At 31.0% G+C, this 13391-nt stretch overlaps 1 protein-coding gene across 6 annotated transcripts in view; it reads left to right on the top strand.

Moving 5' to 3' along the window:
* Nucleotides 1–13391, top strand: part of LOC143257616 (bromodomain and WD repeat-containing protein 3-like) — a 50349-nt gene that overhangs the window by 9551 nt on the left and 27407 nt on the right. For all 6 annotated transcript variants that reach the window (XM_076516614.1, XM_076516612.1, XM_076516613.1 and 3 more), the window contains 7 exons: nucleotides 4402–4502; nucleotides 6253–6323; nucleotides 6561–6664; nucleotides 8597–8736; nucleotides 9387–9540; nucleotides 9816–9950; nucleotides 10465–10593. In XM_076516614.1, the coding sequence (XP_076372729.1) occupies nucleotides 4402–4502; nucleotides 6253–6323; nucleotides 6561–6664; nucleotides 8597–8736; nucleotides 9387–9540; nucleotides 9816–9950; nucleotides 10465–10593 (834 nt within the window). The remainder of the gene's footprint in view (nucleotides 1–4401; nucleotides 4503–6252; nucleotides 6324–6560; nucleotides 6665–8596; nucleotides 8737–9386; nucleotides 9541–9815; nucleotides 9951–10464; nucleotides 10594–13391) is intronic.

Genomic DNA, 13391 nt, shown 5'->3' with positions numbered 1-13391 from the left:
AATTTGAATCAGTGTTTATAAAAATGATGAAGCAGTGTTTTTTACTGAATTCTGTTTCAAAATAAAGCTGTGATAAATGCTGAATAAATTTATAAATTGGGCTTTGTGGTCGTTTTTAGTATCTTAAACAGCTTGTCTACTGGATTATTCAAAAGTAACATCAATGCTATAATTTTTTAATCTTATCATAAAGTCAGTAGACTATATTTAGGGATGGCCAAGGTACTCAATAGATATAATACAAACATGCATGCTAAAAAAGTCAACAATGACAGAGAAGTCTGCTTTAAAATATGATTTTCACTCACTTTCATTTGTTTCTTTACCCAACAAGCCCAAAGACCAGATAAGTAACCATCACTAAGATATCAAACCAGAAAGTTACCAACTCACCAAATGATTCATCTTTCCTCAGTCAATATAGCATTATAGGTATTCTGTATCATTGACATCAATTTATATCTAAATTTACTTCTTGGCAATGAACAGTGTCATCACTCAGTTGTAATAGCTAATAGTGATAAAAAAAAAATCATAATTCTAGTGTAAATGATATTATTATTACCCCTTGAAGTTAGCTTTCTTAAGAATATTTGGTGTTCCTTATAAAAGGTTAACTACTGGGTTAAAACAGGAATTACCAACAAATAGTAGATGAACATTAGGTAACTGTAATGTAGAGAGTTCTCACTGCTTTGCACACTATATAGTCACACAGTCTTTAGGGAGTGAACCCCTATATTATGTATGAAGTGAAGAAGTAGAAAAAATCAATACACATAATATTATTTTATTACACACATTCATAGATAACATTAACGTTCAGGCATAAAAATATTTTCACAAAATAAGCAAGTAAGAAAAAACCTTTTATGAATGTAAAATGATGTAAAGAGAGCAGTGCCAGAAAGAAGGCAAACATGAACATGTGGATGATACTGCTACACATAGATTATTCCAACATAACTTTCAGTACTAAAATTTAATTTTGCACTATAAAATCTACATTTGACTTCAGTATTACTGCAGTTGGAAAGTATATATTGTTGACTGTTGGTATACAGTTTGTTTATCATAATGTTGTGATCATGTATAACTAAGAGCCTAGGATTTATGTACTAAGAAACCAAGCTCAGTCAAAACATGTCTTGATTATTACAGACTCTTGCTACGAGTTTGGTTGAATTGACTGACCTGGTATCCATTTTGTACTCGTATTAAATTTTATTATTTAAAGCCATGTAGGGATGGTAGTTGTCTAATTCTATCATCTCTGTTTTGTTGTTGGCATTCTTTTTGGCCCTGCTATACCTACATCATTTTATAGTGACAAATTGTTTTGTTTTTTGGCATAAATATAGGTTTATTTAGATGAAAAAGAGATAACAAAAAATATCATACACGTGTTTACCTTCATTTTCTTGTAACTGTAAGACAGTTCTTAAAGAAGCTAAATTATTGTATGTTTTATAACATTCATTTTTGAACAAAAATGTAAGAACTGCTTATGTTGTACCATACCACATGCAAGTTATTTTCACTAACCAAAACAATGATCTGTATTAATAGGGTGGCTGTACTTTAATTTGGATTTAAGTGGCATGAATCATTGAGTTTTTGCAGTAGTATTTCGCTTGCCTGACCTCTAACCTCATACGAAAATAAAATATAGTTAGCTGAATAGCTTACAAATTGTCAAAAATTATTGTATTTTAATTTCTTGAAAGATGATATTTCAAGCTTAAATTCATTGTGAAATCATGAAGCTTAGAACAAAAATGTTTTTATGAAATATGAAAACTATGTATGATATCAGTATAGAATATTTAATTTTCAGTGTTTAAATGCTTGGCACAAATTTTCAAATTCTGTACATACCTTTTTGTTCTATATTGTTAGTGCAAAATGTCATCTTCTGTTTAAAATGAAAAGAAAACACTATAAAAGGTTTTGGCAATTTGTAATACATTAGTTTATTTATCAAACCTCATGTTGCCATGTATGATTTTGTCACTTGGTTTTGCTTTTAGGAGAAATACATCATTTTGTAACTGTATGGAATATTTTGAAATTTGTTAACATAGAGGCATTTTTTCAGTTTCAATATTAGGTAGTAGAACTTCTGTATTAATATACAGTCTTCGAACTGCATGTGAATTGCGTATTGTGAAAAATATATTTAACAAGAGATGTGTGGTTACTTCACTGAATTTGAAAGATATTTGCAAGTGTTGCCTTCCTAACAAGCAATGCAACTTGAATTAAAGATCATAAAAATTAAACCAAGAAGCTTAAACACATGACTTCTTCCTTCAGTGGAATATAAAGTAATGTAGTGAATTTTTGTAATTGAGCATTAATGCAAAGAATTTTTCTTGGCTGTTAAATAGAAAGCTAAAGATAAGCAACTGAAGTTAATACAAATGTTATGTAAATACATTTCATTCTAAATCATCAAATTGTTGTCTAAAATACTGACCAAGACAGGTAAATACATTGTTGTTTACATGGAGTTTGGTAAGAGAGAGAAAAGTGTCAGTGGTAAAAGACGAAGATATGTTCAGTCCAGATAAATTGTTTTAAAGAAATTGTATGATTTCTTCGTATAGACAAAAAATATGGAATGTCCATAGGAAATCCACTATTTCCAACACTGTGTTGCCCTCTCATGGAATATTTTGAAACCAAATTAGTGGCTTCTATAAATATAAACCTTTGAAAATTTTCTTAGTTCTGATATGTTGGTGATATATTTTCTGTGTGGCCAAACAAAAGAAGTGACTTTGAAATTGTTTAAACCTTAACCGACATCAACCAACTATCAAATTTAAAGTTGAATGGTTAAAGGGATGATGAACTTCCTTTCTATGTGTACTATAAACCAACAGACTGTTTAAGTTATGTTCACTTCTTTTCATGTCACCATAAACAGATCAAACATCTATTATTTCTTCATATTATTTCTTAGCGCTTATAGAATATGCCACTCTGCAATGCTTGAACATAACATTAAAAATATCTTTTCTGCTTTTGAAGAACTACATTTTTAACATTTCTTTACAAATCTACATCTCAAAGCAATAAAAACCTTGTTCCATAAAGTGAAAGAAAGATCACTCTGATAATATGAAACCACTTTATATTGGCTATAACATTAACATTGAACACCTTGAGAAAATATTAAGGAAGAATAACATTAGAAGTATGTACAAATACGTACATAATTATGTACATTAAAAATAACCTAACTTCAAACAGAAAAACATGCCAATCGTGTGAGAAAGGTTATGCAGGTGAAATTGGAAGAAGTGTTGACACAAGAGTTTTTGAACATAACAAAAGAAATAAAAAATGGAAATGAAAGCGATATCATTTTTTTCATATGAGAGATACTGGCTATCAAACTGATTTGGAAATTGACAAGAATTGTGTATTAAACTGATCAAAAAGAAGAATCATTGAAAGTTACTTAATCAAAAACCTGCCTAATTTCAACACCTCTAAGGGCACATTGAACTTAAAAACTCCCTGACTGCCTGTGTCCTTAACAGGAATTCCAAAATTATTGATTGTGAAGATGTTCGTTGACCAGTTTTTTTCCTTCCAGAAGACAAAACGAGACTGAAGAGAATGTGTAAATGTGTTGAAACTAGTGTCTCTGATATCAGACTTCTGACAGTTTGTTCTGTGTCCTGTTCCTTTTAAACTAATTGGTACATATAGTATTGTGTTCTTTTATTATATATATGTTTAAATCAACTACTCTTATGAGTTCTGGTGTTGAGAGAAAGGCCTCATTGGCAGTGATATACAACAAATGATATTTACATTTTTTCATTGAAAACTTCTGGTTGATTATTATTACATGCAACAAAATGAATAAAATGATATTAGGCAATTTAAACATATTGAGAATTTTAAGAGCAAGAAATAGGCCTGCTTACATTCTGTATGTGCTTCAAAGTGCCAGTGTGAAAATCTCAGACTTCAAGCGAGTGGCAATTGATCACTGTACTAACAAGAGAATCATTGAAACTCCATCTGACCATTGTTACTTTCAGTTTCAATTTTGTTTCTTCCCCTTCATTAGGACGAACACTGAAATATGCAATACCTTTTTATGTTCTCTAAGAAGCATTTCAAAAAAATTTTATATATGGTATTAGAACTATCTATGGCTCAAACAAAATATTAACAACAATGTACAGAAACGTAAATAATGCTGTAAGATAAAAGAATAAATGAAGAGATTTAAATAAAATGTTAAAATAAAAGTATTCTTTAAAAATTGAGTTGAATTGTTTGTTTTTACTAAACTTAAAAAACATTAATAAAAAATATTTACTAGGATTATGTAAGCTTTTTAGATTTTCAGCCAAGATTATAATTTTTTTTCTTTAGTTTTGTCCTTATCCTAAAGGCAGTCTTCGCTACTTAATATCAACAGGGAATGATGGATGTGTGTGCTTTTGGCAGTGGAACACAAAAACTAACATTTTCAAGTAAGAAATTAATTCTGACACTGAATAAATTATTTTTCAAGCATGTCAGCATTTTTATTTCATTTTTGTTCCATTAAATGCCTAAAAATATTATATGTTAAAATATTTTATTCAATAAACAAAATCTTAAAAATTATGTCTTAAGAAATTATTTTGTAATATACAAATTATTTCAGAAGCTTATGTATATTTCTATAATATTTTGATTAATTTAAAATGCTAATTATTTAGGAAGCATTAATGAAAAATTGTTACGAATCTTGGCACAAGATGGCAGGTTTTGTAACTAATGGTATTTTTAAAATTCTGTTTATCTTGTTCCTGTGGGTACACATCACATAAAAAAAATTTTTTGAAACTGACTTTATGAGAGTAATTAGAAAGATATTCTTATTTTAACTAAATGCATATGCATTTTGGCCAACTTTGTAACCACAAATTATAACTCTGAATTTCCCAAGCGTATTTCAGAAATTTATATCCAGAAAATGATAATTTCCAATAAATTATTTTTAGAAAAGAATTGTCTGTTAACTTACTGAGTGTGTCTGACTTATGCGAGTAAAATGTGATTTTCATGTTAAGAATATAAATATTTTCACTTTGATTTTCATATTTCATTTGCCTAACCCCTAAAGCCTCGTAAATGCATATTGTAATTATTTTTGCTATTTTTTCTACCTTAATACAAATTACAGCAGAATTAATGTTTTTTTAAATGTCTCCAATTACCACGATAATTAATAACTCACCAAGTAGGATAATGAAGTAAACAGACAGCTTAAGTTGCACACCTAAACTGTGTGTGTTACATGAAGAGAGATGATGATATATATTTTTTTTCAATTAATGCTTCTTATCTAACTTAATAACTTTAATTTTTACATTTTGGTTACTATAATTAAAACATATATAAAATTAAATGAAAAAATACTTAAAAAATCAAGAAATTTGAAATGTATCAGAGCTCTAGACCAGTTTGTACTTGAACAAAAATCATGCCTGCTTTTATAATCTAAATTTTCTTCCAAAGTTGGTTGCCCAAAAAATAATTCTTTAGATATTAAAATTAAGAAATCAAATTGCAGGTACAGGAATCCCTCAATTTATGAACATTTAGTTTATTTTTTTTATGATTTAATTAACTTTTATGGACATATTTTTTCAGTTTGCATTCACACTTTTCATTATAACATTTTCTTTAAATGTTGCAAGAAAATTTTGTGATCAGAAGATTTACCAGTAACTGTCATAATTTCAACCTACTCTTGTCACCTTGATAAAGAAAGCAATACCATTTCTTGATGAATACAGTACTTATATTTTTTTGATTCTGTTATTGGAAATGTCTTTGTATTTCTGGTTTTTATTTTTGTAAGATTATAAAGGAAGAAGATTTTACATTAATGTTGTCAAGTATTTTGGGTCATAAATGAATTTCCTATTTTTTAACCTTTACAATAATGAGACATCTATTCTCAATTTACATTTTTTTCGTTGTAAATTACATTCTCTAAGAACATATCCTATTCATAAATCAAGAGATACCTGTAGCTTATAATTAAGATTTTTGTATTTTGAAACAAAATTTTATTAATGTACATCGGTAATGAAGTTGTTTAATAGAGTTTGAATGCAACTCTAAAAGGTTGCAACATGCATACTTTGATCTTCAACTGTATTCTAATGGTTAAGGAAATTATAAATTATATTACAGTTTACTTGAAATGTTTCATCTGTCTTTTTTTAGCCCAAAACCTCTAAAGTTTACAGAACGAAACAGAGCTGGAGCTCAGATGATTTGTTCTTCTTTCAGCTCAGGTATTCTTATGTGGTGTTTGTGTACATATTAATATAATGTTTTTCTGAAAGTAACGAAATTCATGTGCCATGGACCTTCCTTGAGAGGTTGTTATTTATTAGTAAAACAACCCATTTTTAATTGTAAAGTATCTTGCAAAATGTGTAAATATTTATATATATGTTCTTTAGTCAGTTTATTTTTCATATTTAATTTTGAGTTTTATATTTAAATTCTCATGGTTTATTTTTTTCCAGGGGGTATTTTCTTAGCAACTGGAAGCACAGACCACCATGTTCGAGTGTACAATATTTTGGGGAATGGTGAACCTGAGAAAATCATGGAATTAGAATATCATTCAGTAAGTATCAAAATACTAACTATGGCTCTGGTTAGTAAAGGACGTTCTAAAAGTTTAGAACTACAGGATCTTCAAGGAATTTTACAGGATGTATTCCAAATACTTGGAAAAAATATGAATTACCAGCAGGATTAACTTGAGATTTTTCATTCTTTGAAATGTCATTATAAAGAAATAAAGAAAAGATACAATGGTTCCAGAGATTTGCACAATTTGTTTTTCAATAATTGTTTTTGAATTGGAAATGCTTTGTGCCTCAAAATGTATAATGTTGCTTGTGACATGCTACCTTTTATATCCTCTCTTTGTTAGAATGTTTACTGCTCACAGTGTATTAGATTTTGTGAATAGAGTTCACAAATTCAATCTCATTTTTAATAAACAAGGTTTTATCCAGTTTTAAGAGAAATTTGGCAGTCTTCTAGATACCTCTTGTGGGATTAATAATTTTTCAGAATAACAATAACATTCAAAAATGAAGTATAATATTATGCTCTTTAATTTCATAACCATTTTTTCAAAAATAATAATGAACCACTGTAGTATGTTAACTACCATTATTCTTCCATCAGTTTAAGACCACAATGTTGTTTATGCAAACTGTATAATAGTTTCCTGGACAGTTATGTTGTGGTATTGATTTGCTTGCATCAATTTTTATTGATCAGTTTATCATATTGTTGCTTCTTTGCTAAAAATTTTGACTAGTTGTTAGAGTTTTACTTTAATTATTACTTATAGTTGCCTGCCTTAGGTTCCTTGGTGGACTGGTGATAAGTTTACAGATTTACAACACTGGACTCCAGGATTTTATTCCCTGATATGGGTAGAGCACATGTAGACTTTGTATAGCTTTGTTCTAACACAAGAACAAGCCTGTTTCTTGTATATAAATTTGTCTATCACATTTAATATAGTTATTTATAATTATAAAAGTGTTTACTATTTATTGTCATTCTTTTAACTTGTTTATTATTTTAACAAATATTATTTTTTACTGTACTATATATGCTATCCTAATGCTTCAATTTTAGTTAAACAGTAACATACTGTAGTAATTTACCTTGAATGTCAAGCTACTTTAAAGGAACTGTTTTATGGATTTTCATTTGTCTGTACTGATGTCAAGTTTCCAAGGACAGGAATTTGGTAATAAGACAGGAAGTAAACAACCACTACTTATACTCTACTCTACTATTTAATGCTAATTTCATTAACAGTGTTGTTTAGAATATTAAATAAATAATATTATTTGTGGTTGTTCTTATTATTATGTATTTTTATTATAACTAATATTTTGCATTATTAGCTTAATTTGTATATTTAGAACTAACATAAATGTCCTTAAGATATTACTTTGGATTATAGACAAAAATATCATTAATATTAAGATAACCAACTGAACAAACAATAGATTATAATAACCATAAATAAGAACAGTATGTTAACTTAGCTATAATCTTTATTGGGTGACTTGCTTTGGTTATAAGATAATATTAATTTTTCATCACTATATCTCTCAAAGAGAAAGTTTCATCATAATTGTTTCTCATGAAAGCACTCAGTTTTATTAATCTCTTATTGTCATGTTTATCAAAGATAAAGGTTTCAAACTTTACTTTTTTAAGAAAATGTATTTTATATGTTAATTGTCTATGACAAAATTCCTCTGCCAGCAATACTGGGTTTTGATACCTGTGATGGGAAGAGCATGGATAACTTGGTGTTTAGCTTTGTACTTAATTACAAATAGAGAAAATAAAGTGTGACAGAAATTACTAAAGATTTTCTTGGTAACTTATATTTTATTATATTGTATTATGTAAGTAAGCTGCACTGAAAGCTGTTTGTTGTAAGTTATTTTTCATTAGGAATGACCTTTTGTAATCAACTGTCTTTCAAGAATATTCTGAATTTGTCTCTTTCTTTCAGGATCGAGTAGACAGTTTGCAGTTTAGCCACACAGGTTGTAGGTTTATTACTGGTAGCAAAGATGGCACAGCCCTTGTATGGTGGTATGAACGACAGAAGTGGAACACCATTTGCCTGAAGATGACAACTAAACTTCCAGGGTAACTTGAAAACATTATTTTATTCAGATAATACAAACCTTGGACTCTGGATATGCCGTACAACATAATAATCAAATCAAGTTAAATTATAATAATACTTTTGTGCATTTAAAACAAAAAATAGATTATATTTACTTATGGCTATCATTGTATTACTAGATGACATTAGTGCTAAAAAGTACTAATGGTAATATTGCTTTATCTAATGACTGAATGAAAACATTTTATTATGAAAGCTAAGATATTGAAAGTAAGCTTATTTTAAATCATTTGCTACAATAATCTATTCAAGTAGCAGTTACCAAAATATACCAACAACATTCATTGGCTGAATGAAAATATTGATTTAACTTATATTATGAAAAGTGTATAAATCATTCAAGTAATTCTCATTTAAAAAAAAAATCAAAACATGGTTATTTTCTGGTAAAAAAATGCAATTTTTAAAGAATACTTATTTTAACATTTATTTTTATTTAAATATTTTTCCTGGGAAAACTTTTTTGTTTATTTTTTTATCTTACAGCATTATTTATGTAACTGTACATTTTTCGTTATTTATTTGAACTATAGGTAGTTCTAATACCATGTATAAAAAAAATCTTTTGGAATGTTTTTTAGAGACTATAAAAAGGTATTGCATATTTCAGTGTTCCTCCTGATGAAGGGGAAGATACAAAATTGAAACTGAAAGTTACAATGGTTGGATGGAGTCTTGATGATTCTCTTGTTATTACAGCGGTCAATGACCACGCACTTAAAGTCTGGGATGCCTACACTGGCACCTTGAGGCACGTACTGAATGTAAGCAGGCCCATTTCTTGCTTTTAAGATCCTTAACATGTTTAAATTGTATGATATCATTTTTTTGTTTTGTTAGAGTTCAATCAAGGGTCCTTCAAACTCTGAATATTATACAGGTCAAAGCTACAGCATTCTAACACCATACTAGTGAGTGAAAAAATGTAATAGATATACTAGTCTAATTATAAGTTTGTAACAAATATGTGGTATTTTGACATGGGGCTACTTTATATATATATAACACTAGATAAATAAAAATATTAATTATCTTCTAGTGTCATGAAGATGAAGTATTTGTCTTGGAAACACATCCTACAGATACAAGAATACTGCTGAGTGCAGGTCATGATGGTCGAATTGTTTTATGGGACATAATATCTGGGGTTATGATAAAAAGCTTTTTCAATACGGTAAGAATTATAAGTTTTCTACTTTGATAAAGTCGATTTTTTTTTTTTCATTTTTATTGTAAAATAACGTGTTTTTAAAACTGAGTTAATTCTTTAATATTAGATTTGTTTTTTACAATTGTTAGCATTATTAATGTTTGTTTCAGAAAAAAACTTATTATTTCCCTTTAAAAAAAAGGAAGCATTTTTAAGCCTCTTTCTTTATGTATAACCATGAAAATTATAGCAAAATATTTAAGTAAACTTGTTGATGAACATTGTAGCAGTCCAGCATTTAGAACAGGTGTGGTAATACCCCAAGTTTTACCAAAAGTTTTTGGTTCTTTATATAGACTCATGGTAATGTTGCTACATTTTTCTAACTTCTCTGGAGTCACAACTGTTCTTCTTGATATTGGTTTCTTTTATTTATTTTGATATTTCAATAATTTGGAAATAAGGCCATTCTGACAATAAGTAATTTTTATAATTTTTATTGTTTTGCATAACTCTATCTCTTTTTTTTTAATTTTAGATTGAAGGACAAGGTCACGGAGCTGTGTTTGACTGTAAGTTTTCCTCTGATGGATTTATGTTTGCATCTACAGACTCGCATGGTCATATTAGTATCTTTGGACTTGGTTCCAATGAGAGATACAAAAAGGTAGTTATTTTTTCATCATTGTTGACTTATCTATTTTTGTACTGTAATAATATTCACTTATCTTGAGATTAGTAAGTAGTGTGCTTATGGTTTATTTCTTTTTTTCTTTTTTTTTTCAGAGTTACTCATTTTGATTTTAATAAATGTATTTTACAATATTAAACTTTGAAGTCAAGGTTTGTTAGCTTCAACATATTTCAAACTTAATACCAGATTTCCTGTTCATTTTTTTTCCATAAAATTATTTGATATTTGTTTTGCAGAAATTTTTATATTCAAAACACATGTTAATCCTATTCCCTGCATTGTGCTGTACACTTCACAGCAGGATATCAGTTTATGTGTGTGTTTTTCCCATAGAATTTACCATGTATGTTATTTCTCTTTTTCTGATAAGATAATCTCCTCTCTCAAAATAGTACTGCCCTCTATTGGTGCAAATTTTCAATGCTTGCCATTAGCCTTCTATTTCCTGCTTCTGCATATCCACTTGTAAATGATCATGCAACAGCCCTCCACCAACAGAAGAGTGCCACAACTCCTATTGTACCCTTGGTGTGGATTCCTGTACGTGGTGAGATGGACCTCCCAGGGAAGGTTCTGTACCTCCTCTGGGATATAAACATTCACCCACGTATTTGCTGTGTGTGGCAACCCATGAAGGGGAGGCAAGGATCCTGGTGGTTGAGGGGTCCAATCCTAACACACCACTTTGGCCTTGAATTCCTATAAACTGGCAGCCTTGGGGTGGCCCTCCATGGTTCAGTTAGCTAGTCCACTTGGGCTAGGGTCAACCAAGTACCAGTGTTGGAAGTTTTCAACAGGTGTTGTGGACATTGTATCTGATGCTGGTATTTGGGTATAGTGCTTACAAAATCCTGGCGCTGGAGTGTCCTTGTTTGACATTGTGGTGTGTCCCCTTGTAGGGCTCCATGGTGGGTGGGGTCAGTGAGCACTGAAATATTCCTTTTTTTTTTATGGATCCTCCAAATAAAAATTTAAATAAAATAGTGAAAATAACAGGTTATAGGTAAACGACCACGTCTTGAAGATTCTGAGCAGCAATCTTCAACATCTGTACCACCTGTTGTACCTCATTTTCTTATCCTACTTGCTACTTTGAATTCATCATTAGGAGTTATTGTTGAGAGGGATTTGAAGAACATCCCCGAGTCAGAGATTCCCACTGGTTTCTCCACTCGAGGAGTTTCTATAGTGAGGCGTATCTCCACTCGCAAAGATGGAATTACAATGCCGACCAATAACCTCGTTCTGACATTTACGTCACCACATTCACCTGCCACCAGCAAGGCATGCTATCTTAATTGCAGGGTACGGCTGTACATTCCAAACCCTTCCTGATATTTTCAGTGTCAGAGACTCAGTCACTCAAAGACGTCATGCTGTGGTTCTCTGACATGTGCTTGTTGTGGTGGCAAGGACCATGATACCTCTGAGTGTGATACAGACCCTCATTGCGTCAATTGCAATGGCTCTCACCCATCCTACTTTTATTCTTGCCCTAAATGGTTGGAAGAAAAATAGGTGCAGCGTTTGAAAACGATTCATAACATTACCTATCCTGAGGGTTGAAAATTGCTGTCCACCTCTTCATCTTGGATGTATGCTACTGCATATCATTCCACAACTACAATGGAAGTGCAGACAGATCTCTGTGCCTCCAAAAGAATCGTTCTCAAAACAAATGAAAAGCCTTTTGACTTCCATGGTTAAAAAAGTTGTTGAATCAACTTCATCACCCAACTCTGTCCCTTACATACATTCCAACAAACCCCAAGGTCTACATCCTTTGGTTCCGGGTACAGGCATTTCCTTGGATACATCTTCTTCTCCCACCTCAAGATGCAAAACAATCATTTGTTCACGTCCTCAGTCACTGGAATCCTCTTTCAACAGCAAAGACTTGCCCAATTGATCCAGGGCAGGATCCATGGAGATCAGTAGACCTCCCTCGAATAAGGACAATAAGGAAAAAAAGACATAGTCATAAACGGAAGGGTTCTCCACCGAATTTGCCTATGCATAATTAAAAATAGCCACCTTGATACAATGGAATTGTTGAGGTTTACGTTCTAATCTGGATGACATCAAAACACTGATTGCTTTCTACCATCCTGTATGTCTTTCCTTACAGGAAAAATTTTTGAAACCTGTCTCATACAGTCACCTTTCAGCAGTTTTCTCTGTACAGAAATGACAGGCTGTGTGATGGGTGAGTGCGAGGAGAGGTGGCACTGTTGGTTGATCGGCATGTGCCTTAGCCATCTGTGTTTCCTTGGGTCATACGATCACTGTTTGTTCTCTCTACCTGTTGCCTGGAGAGACATATGATCAATCAGACCTTGATGCTCTTATTGAACAATTGCCATCTCCATTTTTAATCCTGGGGGACTTTAATGGACATCATTCCCTCTGGGGAAGTGCTGATATTGATAGGAGGGGTCTCTCTGTAGAGCATATGCTCTCTGATCACAACTTTTTCTCTTTTCAATACCGACAACTTTTACATCTTGTGTCAGTCGTTGAACATGAGGTATGTTGAGCAGCAGCTACAGACTGCTCTTAATCATTTATTGAAGTTGACCACAGCAAACAGCTTTAATTTCCCTTTTGCTAAAACCGTTTGCATGCACTTTTGCTGCCAATGGGGTATTCACCCTGATCCTGAACTCCGTATCTGTGAATTTGTGCTGCCCGTGGTCCCTGAGACAAAGTTCTTTGACCGTAAGCTGACCTTTATACCACACATCAAGCAGCTAATGGTCAAATGTACAAGA

The sequence above is a fragment of the Tachypleus tridentatus genome, chromosome 7 (genome assembly GCF_004210375.1).
Source record: "Tachypleus tridentatus isolate NWPU-2018 chromosome 7, ASM421037v1, whole genome shotgun sequence".
NCBI lineage: Eukaryota > Metazoa > Arthropoda > Merostomata > Xiphosura > Limulidae > Tachypleus > Tachypleus tridentatus.
The sequence above is the reverse complement of the archived record's forward strand: the minus strand, read 5'-3'. Positions and strand labels throughout refer to the sequence as shown.